Consider the following 17,285-nt stretch of genomic DNA (forward strand, 5'->3'; position numbering starts at 1 on the left):
ATCGGAAGATGATCACTTCCCCAAGTATCATTACCTATGGACCACTCTGAGTTCAAACAGAGTTCGAGCTCGAAAAAGAAAGATCGATACATGATTCAGAACCCGGATCAATCGAACTACAAAATGTGGAGGAACCAGAATTTAAACATACAAACCTTAACTCGAGCAAACTTTTCACTATAGAATAACCCACCGGACAACATTTGTCATCACCCCAACTAGTGTGATGGGCATTAAAATCACCACCAACGATGCATTTATCTTGAAATTGATCGAAAAAGGACCTCCAATCGAGGATTCCAATTCTAGGACTATCTGGTGGTCTGTAACATGAAACAATAGTTAGTTTACCGAAGGAGATGTCCGCAGCACATACTTCTAAAGAATTATTATAGTCAAATACATTTTTAAAATTATATGTGAGACCTTTTTTAATAAGTATTGTAACTCCTCCGCCTCTACGACCTATTCGATCTTTTCTTATAATATCGAAAACTTTGATAATTACAAAGTCGAGACAGGTTAACCATGTTTCGGACAAAATTGCAATATCGTACTTTATAATTTGATATGAAAACTCAACTATCTTTGCTTTGAGACTTCTACAATTCCATTGTAAAATTTTCATGGTATCGATTTAGTGATCTCCTGAGAAGGAGGGAAGGAAATATGAGACACTTTAGAATGTAATGTTTTAAACAACGTTTCTCTGCCAGGGAACTCTGGTAGAGAATTTTCAATAATACTTATAATAGCTTTAACAATTTCTGTCATCTGTGATGTTTCCTTGGGAGGGGGGCGATCTACATTCGACCTTGATTGCTCCGCTGAGGCCTTCCTGGCGTAAGAGTATCTCCCATGAGATACGAAATTCTTGAGATCTTTGGATTGAGGAAGAGTTGGGAAATGTTTTACCGACATGATAGCAACAGGTGGGTTTGATGATTGCGAGGAGTACGGCGTGTTGTTGGGTAGATCATCTATCAGTTTTCTGACTTCCGAAAAGGAGATATTATTTCTATAGCCATGGTTTTCAAGATATTAGAATGTCTAATATAAGCCGGACAGCTTTTGTCTAGTGTGAAATGAGGACCACCACAATTTATACAATGCTTCTCCGCCGTATATCTATTCTCTTTACTGATATTATGGGCTTTTCCATAATTAAGGCACTTTTCTTCTTTTTCACACATTTTACTCATGTGACCAATAGAACCACATTTGTAACAGATCCTTACTGGAATATAAGGATGAACTGGAATGCTGATTCTCCAGATTTTAATGAAGTCTGGCAATACTTGAATTCAAGACAAACACTATTCGAATCCTCCCTGACACTTGCCTGACTTGCCTGACATTCTATTACGACGTTTAAGGCAAAATGCATTTTCTGCAATGAAATTATTTTCACAATAAACGAGAGCTAAGATTTCTTCTAGCGTGCAAGGGAACTCCCTGAATAATTCCTTTATGTTTCTTGAAGAATCTTGGGATGTAAGTGTTGCGCATGGTTAAATAAAGGATTTCACTTTATACTTTTGTGGTTAAATACATATAATTAATACTCAATATAACAGAATCAAGAAAATGTGTGACTGAAAAGATATGAGCACAGAAAGAATGATTTTACACACCGCAACGTGACGTGACGAATAAGAATTAAAAAAATTGAAAGGAATGTAGAGTGCAGCACACGACTCTAGGGAGTAAGCACGACGCGCATGTGCGAACATAGAAGCGCTACAAGGTGTCATATTCAACAGTAAGCTTCGATCTTTCTTTCTTTCAGATACTGGTTCTGGATAGCCCGATTGACTTCCGTAACAGAATTAAAAACAAGCTTCCAGCAGGACCTTGATATCGATGACATGTCCGTGTATTTAACACCAACCACAAACAATATTCTGGCCAGTTCGAGAATTGGAATAGATCTGGAGTCCTTTTCCGCTTTGCTTACGTTGAGGAAAACACAAAGAAGCCCTTTGTCTTTAGAATTGTACAGCTCATTTTGAGCTGTCCATATTAACCTCAACTTTTTGTATTTCCGTATTATTGATTTTTGCTGGACCATTTGGATCAGTATTACTATTATCTGAAACTTTCCTCAATTTCTTGCTGCTTCGATTTACTTTTACAATTACTTAAACACCGTTAATTTCTTCAGGATTATTCATTTTCAGATCAATGCGTGTGCACGTGCTTGCACTTTCGCCATCCGATGTCGAATTTTCTAGAACCCGCTTGGGTCTTTGATTTTTCTTGGATTCGAAGTCCATCGTCAATTCTGCTACTTACATTGCTTTGATACATTTTAGAAGCTTCAGATATATTAAGCACTTTACTGGCAAACTCTTCGAAATCTTGCGAGCGACAAGCCCTCTCCTCCCTTTGCGTTTCCGGTATGATGCCGGATTTCGTGAAAACTACTAATATGCGAATACAAAAGACAGAAATAATAACTGTATGGAAACTTTAAAAAGAAAGAAACCGTTTGCGCATTTGAGAGAGGTTTTGAATTCCGACAGACAGGCTGCCTCTGCTCTGCTACCACCGCTACCACTCGGTCATTACCTATATTACATCTAGTAATAAAAACAACTCCACATTCGGCCTCCTTGTTTTTATCGACTCGTTATACTTATGAATTTCTTGATGTTCTTCAATAGGTTGGGCCCAGTCAATGGTTTTGTTAGACAATCTGCTGTCATTATCTCGTGTGATACATGTTTTACCTTTATATCTTCCTTTTTTTACATCTTCTCGTATGCAATGCCATTTCCAATTTAACATCTTAGACTTTGTCTTAAAGCTACCTCCATTTGCCAATCTAACTGCATTTAAATTATCGCATCTTATTTCTATTTTTGTTCTTTTTGACATTTCTATCTCTTCCAGTAATCTTTTACTCCATATTACTTCTTTCAATCCTTCCATCATCGCTTCTAATTCGCTCTCGGTTGAAGATAATGCAACCATTGATTGTTTTTATTCTTCCAATGAATCAAATCTCCATTTCGATATATCAATAATCCAGTAAATGATTTAGCATCTCTTATACTGTCCCACGAAGCATCAGTTTCACATTCGATTCCGCTAAAGGTATTTCTTTTTCCAAATTCCAGATAATACTCGATCGTTCCTTTTTAGTATCATATAATTCATTTCAATGCTGCCATATGCATTACTCTTGGTTCATTATTGAATTGTGACAGACAGGTTAATGCAAATGATAAATCAGGGTCTTGTGTGCACACTCAGATACATTAGTCTTCCTAGCAGCTCTTGATATAGTTTAGTGTCACATCTTTCACTTCCTTCATATTCATCTAATTTTTGATTTATGTCAATCGGTGCTCCAACTGCATTACAATCTTCCATCCCATACAACTCCAGTAATTTGTCGATATAATTCTTCTGATGCACATATATCCTTCCTTCTTGTTATTCTATGTGCTCTTTTATGTTAATTTGTTCTTTAATCCTTGTTATGTTGTCAGGGTCAACGCTACTCGCGTTCACACTGTGGTTTCGTATAGTCACTGTATTTCAAGAATTTAATACAAGATGTATAGCATTCGTATTCGTAAATAATTGTATTTTTAAATCATAGCAAGATAACGTCTCGAATAAGGCCTCTGGGCTCACAAACTGTTTTATGCGACAACAGACACACTCGCGTCGCGACAACGCCTCGAGTAACGACTCTGGATCGCGACGATGCCTCGAGATAAACTCGAGTCGCGATTACACCTAGGAGACGACTCGGATCGCAATTATTATATAAGTAGTGTCCTTTGAGGACTCTCGTCAATTGCTTATAATAAACAAACTGTATCCCGGCGACCGTTACCCCACGAACGCCTCGCATGTTTTATCTGAATGCCGCTGATCTATGTATGCGCGGCTCGATAGATGCGTTTGCGCGTGTGTCCATGTCATCGCTCTTTAAATTTTTATATTTTCATTCTATATGACTATGTCGTGCACGACCTTTAAATTTTATAACGCAACAATACTCTTCATATAAGTTTTCTCAAATGCATCATTATTAAATACTATTGGCATATCGTCCACGTACATTCCACAAAATAAAAATTATTTCCATTTATGACATAAAATAAACAAGGATCTTCTTTAGATTGTTGTAGTCCGCTTTTAATTAATACTTCTATTAAATATTTATTCCAACATCTTCCGGCTTGCTTCAATCCATATATACTCTTATTCTTGAATACTTGATTCTGATTATTTCGATATCCATCTGGTAGTTTCATAAAGATTTCTTCTTTAAATCTTCCGTGTAGGAAAGCAGTCTCTACATCATAGATCTTTATTTTTCTCCGTTTTTGTGCACTTATACTAAATAACAATCGTTTCAATTCTTACAACGGATGCAAATGTTCTTTCATAGTCCAGTCCTGGATGTTGCCTACATCCTAGCGTAACTAGTCGTGCTTTATATCTTTACTGTCCAGCATTTGGATTCTCCTTTTTGCTAAACACCCATTTATTTTTCATTACTTTCTTATTTGGGCGCGGTACTATGTCCCATACATTATGTTTCTTTATTGATGCTAATTCCTCATCCATAGCCTGTCTCCAGTCTTCTTAATTTTCAGATTCTTGTGCTTCTTTTACATTTCTCGGTATTTCTTCATCCATGGATAACATCGCTGCTTGATATTTTATTCTTTTAGATCTTCTTAGATTCTGTTCTCGAGATTGCTGTTCATTTTCTTGTCGTTGTAACTATCTTCGCACTTCCATTGCTTCTTTCGTCGTCCCTTTTGGTCTTCCTTTATTTTTCATTTCTTCACATTGTCCTTGCAATTCTTCATTATCTCTTTCATTTTGCATATCATCTTCATTAGAATTTCCTAATATAGCATCTTCATACTCATTGTTTTCTGTTTCGGTTCTTCTTCCTTCATCATTTGCTTCTCTCTCATTAAAGTGTTCCATTTCATCATCTTCATCTTCATTTTTTGAATCTAAGCCCACGATGACTAAATTTTTATTATTTGTTTGATTACTCTCATGCCATTCTTTTAATAATTCATATCCAATCTTATTCTCATCAAATTTAACATCGCAATCACTTCTAATCTTGCTTGTTTCCGGGATATATACTCGATAAATATTATTTGCTGAATAACCCACACGGAACATGACAATGGAAATTATGTCAGCAGGTTTTGTAATATTTCTGACAGCAAATTTGACAGCAGATCAGTAGCAGAAACCGAGCAGAATTTGCACAAAATTATCATAGCAGATTGGCAGCAGAAACTGAGCAGGATCTGCACAATGCAGTTTAATGTCAGATTGTCAGCAAAAATCGAGTAAGGTCTGCGCGCGCGCAATCTGACAGCAAATGAGCAGCAGAAACCGAGCAACGTCTGCAACTTTTAGCCATTTATATAAGTAGTGTATCTAGGCCGGTTCTAACACAGGTCCTCTGAGGGGGGTGAGGGGCGAGGGGAAACCAGCGCGGGGGGTATGACGTCACGCGAGAGAAGGGGGGTATGATGTCACGCGGGAATCGCGTCCTAACCAATAGGCGAGGGGTTCAACCTAACCTTGCGATCGGTTGAACCAAGCTCCGTTAGCGAGATACACGGGGGTCCAAAGAAGGACGAAGAAGACGGTACGAGAGATCATCCGAGGGCATGCGGCCGAAAGACGGAGAACCAGAAGGACGTGAGGAGGATTCTGGAGCACCGGCGAAGAGTGTCCTGAGAAGGAGCATGTGCTAAAGACATTCGAATTTAGAGTATAAAATAGAATTTAAAGTTTTCTTGTATTTAAAACGTTAGTTAGAATTAGAATTGCGAATTGTAAGAGTCAGAGCGTAGAACGCCAGAAAAATAGCATAGGGAATTATAGAGTCAAGGAGTACCTGTCGTTATTCGTTATTGGAGTCAGTTCAGTAAAAAGTTTAATATTCCAAGGTGTTAAAGATAATATAAAGAGTCCTGCTGACAAGAGCTTCGTCAAATAGTAGGAAGTCTATTTATGTATGTTATTCAGAAGATGAACACGAGGTGTCATCAAACAGTTTCATTTAGATACTTACCTTTTATATATACTTACCCGTTATATACTTACCTATAAGATACTTACCTTTATATACTCACCCGTTACATACTTACCTATAAGATACTTACCTTCCCTGCCGAAAATGATCGATTAAAACGGATTTAAAAAAATGTAATCCGGATCGATCGGGATTTCTGCACCGAAAATGCGGTATTAAAACCGATTGAAAATAGTCAAATCGAATTTAGTACGCTTCAGGCGAGATTAATGTTGGATGATATATCTCCACCTCAATCCGAAATTATACGATTTCATAAAGTTATAATTAAACCTGTTTTAATGCATTTGAATTGGAATTTACCATAGTCAATCCATAGGTAAAAATAATCCCTTTTAATAAAAATTTTTTTCATTTCGCAGATGAAAAGACTCAGTTGTTAAAAACAAATATACGATTTCTCCGCAGAGGGTCCGCCTTATATCCCCGCTTGACCGCTTTCTACTCCCAGGTTGGCTTGCTCAACCTTCGCCGCGTAGCGGCGCCGCTCGGAACTATGCGCGAACGCGCGAGCGCGTGGGCCGCCAAATTGCGGGTCGCACTATTGTATCGCGGATTGTGCTTAATGTGACGACCTACGGCAGCCACAATATCCATTCGATTATTCGTGTTTATTTGGATTGACAACAATATGGATTAGAATGTAATAATTTTAGATTGGAAATAATCCGCGAAAACGATATTAAAACCGATTATAGTTCGTTCGGAACTAAAATCGATTATTTTTTAATCCGGGCGCGGATTGAACCGATTAAAACCGATTAAAACGGATTATGTTTTAATCGGTTTTAATCGACCATTTTCGGCAGGGTTTATATACTTACCCGTTATATACTTACTTATAAGATACTTACCTTTATATACTTACCCGTTACATACTTACCTATAAGATAATTACCTTTTATAGACTTACCCGTTACATACTTACCTATAAGATACTTACTTGTATATACTTACTCATAAGATACTTACGCATAAGACACTTCCATGTAAATACTTACCCAAAAGGTACCAAATATATAATTGCGTAACCATGAGAAAGTCGAAAGCCATGGGGATGAGAACAGCGAAACTCTGTAAAAGGAAAAAGAAGAGTGTAAGAATGCGAATTTGCGGGACACCCGGTATGTAGAAAACATAGCGCGCGAAACGGCGCGACGAGCGGCGCGAACAGCGACGCGCAACCGAAGTGCGCATGCGTGAGAGTGGGGAGTGAAGCGATGTGCGAGACACAGTATATACCATAGACATAGTATATCTAGACCGAGCGTTTGCCTTTATTTAAGGAGTGGGAGTAAATATACGCGTAGAAAAGGACATACTCTGTTTCGTGCCCCTTGCGTTCTCTCTCGCTCGCACAGAGCATAGCGCTCTCTTTCGTCATGCTACGTGCGAGCGAGAGAGAACGCAAGGGGCACGAAACAGAGTATGTCCTTTTCTACGTGGGCATCGGCCCCTACTCCTCAACACTCGGTCTACATATACTATGTCTATGGTCTAGCCCAAGGTGGCACAGTTTGTGATAAATTACACAGTCAATAATTATTAATAAATACGTTTATTTTATAATTCAACTCAGTGATCTTTTATTTCGATTCCGGGACCCGAGGTATATTCTTCCACAGGATCTTCAGGCTTAGCAGCGCTCGGCGTTCCAATTCGAGAAAGATTTCCTTCGACGAGGTGATTGTTCCGGCGAGAGGTGGTCACAACCAGGGAGTCTCGATATTCTCGGCCAACCCAGATCGTGTAGCGCCCGTCGAAGGTAAAAACAGCTGGGGACCGTTTGAAGGACATAAAGTTGCAATTTAATACAAATTAAAGTAAATAATAAGCCGTCACGTCCGGTCACAGCTATATAGTCGCGATATATCGTTCTCGAGGGGAAGAATTTGCATTTTCGGATCTTTTCATCATCCACGGGATCATATCGGCCGTGATACAGTCTTTATTCCATGAGCGCTAGCCCCATAAAGAACACATCATTAATATAGTCTTTCATGTGGCGACCGTGACAGGACTTCGCGATTCTTTTTTGGTAATTTATCGGGAGAGACGCGGGGCGAATCGAGTTTCGATTTCGTGACGATTAATTAGCAAAAGTACGCATTAAAGTGATTTACGCAGCAAGCGATCACGCGGATAATATTTCAGAGGTGCAGCAGCGAAGGCAAAAGCGCGCAAACATATAAAAAGCGGAAATAGGAATCCGGCGTAAATAGAATACCAATAGCGTGAACGCGAAGATTCGGAAAGAAATAAATGCGCGTTATTATACGTCGCGGAAGACTAATAAGTCATAGAGAGCAATAAAGTACGGGATTACTAACGCGAAAGGGCCGATCGAAGGTCTTGCGATATAAAAAACTTTGATTACTCAAAGCGCGGGGCGAATCGGTAGAGAAATCGCACAATTTCCTGTTACTGCTAAAAGAACGCGGGGAAAAGGACCGCAAGAATTTAATAAGATTAGTTTTGGGAGGATCAAAGCTGTAAAAAGCAACTGGGTACGGAAAAACGAAAACGAGAGGGCCGAACAGAGATCTCGCGATAACAAAACTTTGATTAATCAAAGCGCGGGGCGAATCGGTAGAGAAATTGTAAAGTTTTCCAGTAACTCGAAGAAAGCGGGAAAAAGACCGCGAAAGTTTTATAAAAGTCGGGATTTAGCTCGAGACAGAGAGTAAAGTAATGCAAAATCCAAGAAATTTTTTTTTACGAGATGGGAAGGGTAATAGATCAGAAAGCGCGGTAGAAAAGTAGAGAATTTGCCAGAAATTACTCGAAAACGCGAAGTTGATAGAAAAATCGAGTCCTGAACAGGATCGAACGCGTTGGACACGCGAGACGAAAGATAAGAGTCAAAAAGCCGGGGGGACGCGGTGATTGATGGGTGGAGAGATAAGCGAGCTCGGAGCGAGCTTTGAAATATGATACTACTTAGCGAGAGTAGAGGCGGCGCGATTTATACGCGACGCCGAAAAGAAGGAATACTTTTGGGAATATTCTTTAAGAATATTGAGAATATTTCGGTGAAAAATTTGAAATAAATTTATTTTATGTTAAGACTTGTATGTGATTACCATATATATATGGATATTGACTTGATTTTTTGTAGAAAAATGAAATGATGATTGATATATATGTATATGTATAAACTGAGAGTCGAATAAAATATTATTTGAAAATTACATGTATGTTCGGAATTGCGCATTGATTAAATACAAAGAACATTAAATTAAATACGAATAGTATTGATTAAATGCAATTTACAACTGATTATAACAAGTGGAAGTAAAAAAAAGCTTGTAATATTTGAGAAAAAGAGAGAGGAGTATGAAATATTACTAGAAAGTACCAAAGTTACTAGATTCAATTTAAATATAAATTTTAAAGAAAATATATAATTGTGAAGAATTTTATGGTTGAAAAGGATAAAGAAACAGATTAAAAGTAAAGATTAACTTTAAAAAAAAATGCGCACGCGTAATAAGAGCTTATTTACAGGAAAACAGTGGAAGGAAGAAATAAAATACAAATTTACCAAAGAATAGTTGTTTTATTTGACGGAAGTCAAACGATTACCATTCACCCAATAAATCTTATAACAATTGAAGATTTTATGAAATATATGTCATTTGGTGTATAATATCAAAGTTTCTTTCAGCTGACAAGTACAAAGGGACAGGCGAACTGACGAACGTACAAATAATAGTAGATAAAGTAAAAAAAAAGGCGGCGGGAAATTAAAGTAAAGATATTCGCGTAAAAGATGAATAAAGAAAAGCCGACAATGTCGAATCCGAGATCGCCGGGAAAAACAAATAAAAGAACAACTGCGAGCAAAGAGATTAACGTAATTACACAAGTAACAGCGGAGGCAGAGCGGCTAAAAAAGCAAAATAGTAAATTGCGGGAGGAAATAGACGAGTTAAGGCGAAAGTTAGAGGAAATGAGGGCGGATAGAGATGATAGATCGGCTAAAACAGAGCAGGAAGAAATAGAGGCGGAACAGAGAACGCGAAACGCGCGCGAAAGGGGAAATCAAACGCGAGAGGAAGAGCCGATGGCAAATCCAAATAATAGAAAAAACGTCAATATGATAGGAAATGTTAGGCTTCCAAGAGGGGGTTGGTTGACGGATCCATTCGCGGAAATCAGTTATAAAGGAAGGGAGGACGGACAAAATCCGATTAAATTTTTAAAGAGATTCGAAAAAATCGCGGAGTACGAGAATATTGAGAGAAGAGATCAGTTGCACTATTTTAAGAAATGTATGAGAGGCAACGCGAGTAATTGGGTAGAAGTAAGTGATCCGGAAAGTATAGAGGAGGCAAAAGAATCGTTCCGAGAATATTTCTGGGGGGACGAACAACAAGCAAGATTCCGGGAGAATTTATACACGGGAAAATTTAAATCCGAGAAAGGAGAATCGATGGCCGAATATATAATGAATTTAGCTAGGCAAGCGAAATTTTTAGATCCGCCGATGAGCGATCACGAAATAATAAGAAGCGTGAAAAAACATTTCAGTAGCGAGATAATGCGGGAGATACGACCGTCAACGGTAAAAACAATCAACGAGTTAACAACGCTGTTAGACGAAATAGTATACGAAAAGAGATTGCTTAGACAAACTAGAAGACAAAACGCGGAGGATAGCCAGACAAACGCGAGAAAACCGTACGAAATAAAGCAGAGGACAAGGATATATACCGAGATAGCGAACCGAGAAAAAGTTACGACCAATATCAAAGATACGGGCCGGAAAAGCGATATGAAAATTTCGCGGCAGGGAATCAGAGAAGGAGATGGCCGGAGGAGAATAGAGGAAATAGGCAGGCATCGGTACGGATTACAGAGTTACCGAATAACGAGGAGAAGGCCGAAAATAAAAGAATAGTAAGGTATAGCCGAGACGCGGATAGAAGCCGACAGGGAGTCGATAGACCGACAACGAAAACTCAGGTCGCGAAGAAACACGTAACAGCGGTAAACGTAAAGCAAAAGAGAGAGTCGGACGAAGAAAATTCGAGCGAAGAGGAGAATAGTGACGCGACATCGCAAGAGAGGGAAATCGAAAACGAATCTTCGATCGCGAGCATGCGGACGGAGGAAATTTTAAAAGAAGTAGAGGAGGTGTTCTATGAAGATCAGGAAAAGATTAAAACACAAAAGGGACCGTTCGTAACAGCGGTATTTAACAAACAGAATATTAGATGCCTAATCGATACGGGGGCACAGGTGTCAGCGATGAGTAAAGAGACATATGATCAATTAAGACAAGACGGGATTAAAATGGAAATTCAACCGGTGGAGAAAATACAGTTAATAGGAGCATTTTCAAAGAAAACGATAAAGATTCTATTCAAGACAGTAATAGAGTTCAGAATTGAAAGGGCAAGATTTGAGCAGGAGATATTAGTGGTACATAAATTAATACACGATATCGTACTAGGAATGGACTTCATATGCGGCCATAACGCGTCGATACAATGCGGGGAAGACGGTATCGAAGTCGAGCTTGAATCTGAAGATCAAAACGTAATATTGATAAACGCGATAATGATCGAACAGGAAGTTCCGGATATAACGAATTGTAGCGCGGAAGAGATGGACCCGTTTTTCGGGATATTGAATATAACGGAAGAGATAGAGGACGGGGAAGAGCCGTTATTCACACAGAAAGAGATAGTTGAAGTCTTTCTGAGTGACAAAGGAAATTCGGAAGAAGAAAATCGTAGCACGAGGAATAGGGAAACGGGAGAGAAAGGCGAACAGACGAAAGAAAGATTACTGGAGAAAATCGCGGAGGAAGAGATAGGTAAGAACGTGGCGATGCTAAACATACATGGACCGTTTTTCGGGGCAAAGACAGAACAAAAATACGCGTTAACAATGACCGATATTCGAAGTCAGGCAAAAAAGACATACTATATGCCGGATAAGAGACTAAAAACATTAACGGACATAATCGCGAACAAATATTTAAAAACGGAACGAAACCCGAAGGTAATAATAACAGACAGGCAAGGACAGTTCAGAAATGACAAATGGAAAATATTTTGCGGAAAGGTGGGAATAAGAACACGAACACTTAATTCTACAGCAAATCCAACGGTGAATACAGCGAAGAGTCCAGCAGGGAAGAACAGATACGAGATAGACCTGCGGGAGGAAGAACAGAATATAATAACGGAAAATAAAATAATTCAGGAAATGAAAAGACAATTAGAGACGATACAGATGAGAATACCAAAGAAAGTAGAGATTACCACAAGCCCAGTGTTACAGGGGACGAGAATCAGGTCAACAGAAAAACGAGACAATCCAAAGGTCTGCAGTGAGGGAGATAGCGAGGAGGAAATCCAGTCAAGAAGGGGGAGTGAGAACAGCAACACAATCAAGGAATCTGAAAATAAAAGAAAAACACACAAAGAACCAAGGACAAAACGTAAGAAAGAATCTTAAAGCAGCCCAGATATATCGAGAAGGGGATAAGGGTCAGCGAAGATCCAACGATGACAGCAGAAAATCTAAAACAAAGAGAGAATAGAAGGGGGAGCGCCTTAAGAGAGAAAGAAAATGAAAATATACTTTCCGATGCAAAGCAAAGAAGGGGGAGCGAGCCAGCAGAAGAGTTGAGGAAATCCAGAGATGGGAGAAGCCAAACAGATGACACACCGGGAAAAGAACCTGTAAAAAAAAGAAGGATAAATCAAGAGGCGTTCGAGTTGATGTTAAGAGCAAAGGACATACTGAACGAGAGAGTCCCAGCAAAAAAGATGCTTGCGAGGATGCAGGGAAGCAAATGCAAAGTATACTTAGATGAAGGAGGACAATGCGACATCAAAACAACGACATGCAAGGAAAGGTTGGACAAAGAAAACGTAGAGATGGAGGAGATTATAGAAAGAGAATTAATACCAGGATGTATTAAAGAAATGGAAGACATCAGAGTAAGAATGGTGAAAATAAAGACTACCATAGATGAAAAGGAGATCGAAATACACCCTATCGTGTTATTTGGAAGGAATGATGCGATGATATTGGGGAGAGAGTCGAAGGCAAAACTTACACTGTTGCAGAAATCATGGAGAGAACAGAGACTTCCATTTGAGAGGAGCGACGAGCACATACAGCTTCCAGAGATGACAGCAGATGACCGAGAGGAACAGGATGAGGCCATGGGCACGGTACGAGGACCAAAGACCGCCAAATACGCTTCAATGTCCAAGTATTATAATAAACTGAAAATAGAAAAAATAGAATCGGACACACTTGACGACACTGACAAAGACAGTATAAATTACAAAGGAGAAGCGACATTGAAGGAAAAGAACAGAGACGACAGAGAGAGAAAGACAGAGACAATAGTACAGACATAGACATAGTATATCTAGACCGAGTGTTGAGGAGTGGGGGCCGATGCAGTGATGCCAGAATGCCCACGCTAGCAACATGCAACCGTAGTAGAGGGGATACGCACACAAGCGAAAACCGTGTATCAAAAAATCGCAAAACGCTCTGCGCATTACATGTACACGGTTTTCGCTTGTGTGCGTATCCCCTCCACTACGGTTGCGTGTTGCTAGCGTGGGCATTCTGGCATCACTGGATATACTATGTCTATGAGTACAGACATGCAAATAAATAAAACAATTATGAACGACAGTAGCAGAGAGAAGCCTGAGAGAGGCAATGCCGGCGATTTTCGTGGGACGCTTTTTCTAGGCCGTAGAGCAGCGCCGTGCATCCACTTTTAGGAATTGGAAACACTTACCCACATCCACTTTTCGGTACTGTCGGTCAAATCTCCATATGGTTCATGTCCGTGCTACATCCACTTTTCGATATTGTCGTTCATTTGGTTCATATCCTTGCTACGTCCACTTCTCGATCTTTTTGATAGTGGTAGTACACTGATCGCTTGACAAAGAGAGATGATTGCGCCGTCTTTGTCTCTCTTTCATCGCGTATGTGTGTAGTATTTGTGAAGGCGCAAACACCGATACGTTGAGCACACGGATGCGATCGTTGAGAGATAAATCTAGACAAGGAGCGACAATCGCGTGCTGTCTTTGTTTTTCTAACGTATCGCTTTACGGTCGAGATACAACCTGAAAATGCTTTCTGGCCTCTCGTGGCAGAAAGCAGAAATGCAACAAGATTAACGGGCGCCTATTTTTTGAGAAGTTTATATTTGTATATATACATATGTGCATATATATGTTTAAATTATAGTTAAAATTATACGTGCAATTAAATATTGTATGTTGATCAATCATAATAGTAGAATAATAGGTAACAGAGTGAACAAATACACAAGATGTAAGACAAAGGGTGCCTGTTAGACCGGATTCACACCGGCAGAAAAGCAGAAAGCAGAAAAGCAGAGGCCAATCAGTTCTCGCGCTAAAAAAAACAGAATGTACTGCTTATTTTCAGCGCGAGTTCTGATTGGCTTCTGCTTTTCTAGCACGAGTTCTGATTGGCTTCTGCTTTTCTACTTTCTGCTTTTCTGCCAAGGTGTGAATTCCACCAAAAGAATATTTAAAAATGTTTATTTTTAAAAAACGTTTTCTCTCTTTGCTATAAATCAAGTTTACAAAAAATTTTATTTGAGTACTTTTTTATTTAACTTATACTTTTTATAATTTTTTCATGTTATCCATCGATCTTTTTTAAGGACATGACTTAATCTTTGTATATCATTCACTCTTTATTTTAAGGGTATCTCTTCGTAACGAAAACATGACTTTCTCAAAATAAAGATTGTAACGGCAGGGCCGTTACTACGGCCATTGTATATAGCCGACCGTTGTATAGAGCCGTGAAAATATACATATATATACACCTGGCCTGCTTATTAACCCAGCTCTACCTATCCTGCCCGCCGCCATCTTGCTTAACGCATGCGTGTTCGCTCTCGGCATGCGCTCTTGCTCACCAGCACGCGCTATCCCGCTCAACATGCACTCTCGCTCACCGACCCGCGCTATCTCTCTCGCGGGGTCCCCACGCGGTACCGACCCCCACCGCCGGACCGACAACGCGTAGTGGGGATGCTGGCCGGGTATATAAGCCCGGCCGGCCGAGACATCGGGACCAGATCCCATCCTGCGATCCGACTCCAGACACCAACCTGCCTAATACCTACTGCCTCTCGGGGACGAGGTTTCTCTCGTCTCTGCCGGGTTTCGCCGGCTCTCTCTACCTTCGGGCTGAGGTTTCGCTCAGCCCCGTCGGGTTTCGCCGACTCCTGTCACCACTCCTCGGGCCAAGGTTTCTCTTGGCCCTGTCGGGTTTCGCCGGCTCCTAACACCTACCCGGGCTGAGGTTTCGCTCAGCCCTGCCGGGTTTCGCCGGTTTCCGTTGCCAAGGTAGGCCCGACGTGACACTCGGTACTACCCGCAATACCTCACCACCTAACCTAACCAATAGGATATAAGGTGCATGTAAATACCGCGTTGTACATAGTAGCCGCATGATAGAGATAAGCCTGATAGTAATAAGACCGAGTACCATTAAGTCCGCTAGTTATAAAACCTGTTAGTCATAAGATCTGCTTAGTCATAAGTCCGCTAGCCATAACCACTCTAGTAATAAGCCCGCTAGTTATAACCGCACGTTAGTACTAAGACCTGCCAAGTAATAAGTCCACTAGTTCTAATCGCGCCGTCAGCGCATGTAAATAAAACCGTCAACGCCTGCCTGCCGCGCCTGGCTTTCGCTTCTCGCGGCTTTGCGCCCTTCGCTTCGCGCCTGCGCACTGCGCTCCGCAGATCCTGCTACCAGCGACCGCATTCACCGCACGCTATCGCCAGACCCTGCACACTGTATCTATCTTTCTCTAACTGAATAAACTATTTCTTTGTACCTATACTGTGTCTCGTAAGCTTGAGTCTCCCCTTCTCTCGAAATTAAACTGTTAAATACATATATTATCCTGCAATAAATAGAGAAATAATGACTGAATTTGAACATGTCTCGATCGTTTGAACATGTCTCGATTGAACACAATTGAATACGATTTATATGTGAAAAATCCTAAATACCGGACACTATCTGCCAATTGTGCACCTCCAGAAAAAAATTTTTTATTTTTAATTTTATTTGTTTTCGTTGCAAAGAGATACACTTAAAATAAAAAGTGGATGATATACAAAGATTAAGAAAGATAAAAAAACAACATTATATCATTTTATATAAATATTTAAAAGGTGTAAAAAATATTTAAAAAGAATAAAAAATTCTTTAAGTTAATTAAAACTTACTTGTTACATTTCTTCTTCTTACACGGTGAAGTTTCATCAGCATCTTGAATCGGAACGTAATAATTCATGAGGCTTCCTTCAGTAGGATACATTTTATATGAACCTTTCACACAAATGCGTTGGACATTTCGCGTGGATCAAGAATCTATCCCGCCTCGTGAGCTCGCAATTGAGCAAAAAGGAACACAAGAAACATATCTGCGATCGGTACGTATATATTTAATAAATTATATTGCAGAAACCTAAAAAAAATTAAAAATTATTTCTTTTACAGATGTTTGCACTACTTTGGCTCGAACGACAAGTTACAGTCACATACGGTGGACTGTCGAGAGATGAACGAGTGCGCTATCCGATTACCGAGCGATAAGGACAAGTGGCTCACATTCAACAACTATAATCGGAAAGAGCGGCTTTCTTCCGTTTGATAGCTGTTCAAAGCTGTTCAATAGCCGTTTGATAACCGTTTAATAGTGGTTTACATATTATAATAATACGTTCATATTTAAAAGACTTTAAATAGTTGTCCGCGGGAACATGCTAACTTTTGTCTTCTTATCAAGTGTAGAAGGTAAGCGTTCTTTGTAAGTGATACATCCCCTACTCTAAAATGTTCGAGACAGTGTCTATCCCGTTGTGTCCGTCACAGTGTTTGACAGCGAATAAAGAACAGCGTGTGACGAGAAGTTCTTAAGTTTTGTAAAGAGAAGTGTTAAACTATTTAAACATGTCTGAAAATTGTACCTGCACATACATATATGTTATGCTGCCGCATTATCGGGTAAGTAGAATGTTCAATGTTTCTGTGATATATTTTGTCTATTTATGGTATTAATTAATAACATATTTCAGTTTATTGAAGAAACTCGGTTTCTGAATATCCTGGACCGGCGATACACGCGGTGGTTGCG

The 17,285-nt window shown here is 39.7% G+C and overlaps 1 protein-coding gene across 1 annotated transcript; it reads left to right on the forward strand.

The window, feature by feature from the left end:
* Window positions 1-9,869: 9,869 nt before the first annotated feature.
* LOC115245642 lies at window positions 9,870-12,568 on the forward strand. Its single transcript, XM_029824051.1, has 2 exons — window positions 9,870-10,780; window positions 10,855-12,568. The coding sequence occupies exons 1-2, from the start codon at window positions 9,870-9,872 to the stop codon at window positions 12,566-12,568; spliced, it is 2,625 nt and encodes an 874-aa protein (XP_029679911.1).
* The last annotated feature ends 4,717 nt before the right edge of the window (window positions 12,569-17,285 follow it).

The sequence above is a fragment of the Formica exsecta genome, unplaced genomic scaffold (genome assembly GCF_003651465.1).
Source record: "Formica exsecta isolate Colony F162 unplaced genomic scaffold, ASM365146v1 scaffold1235, whole genome shotgun sequence".
NCBI classification, from domain to species: domain Eukaryota; kingdom Metazoa; phylum Arthropoda; class Insecta; order Hymenoptera; family Formicidae; genus Formica; species Formica exsecta.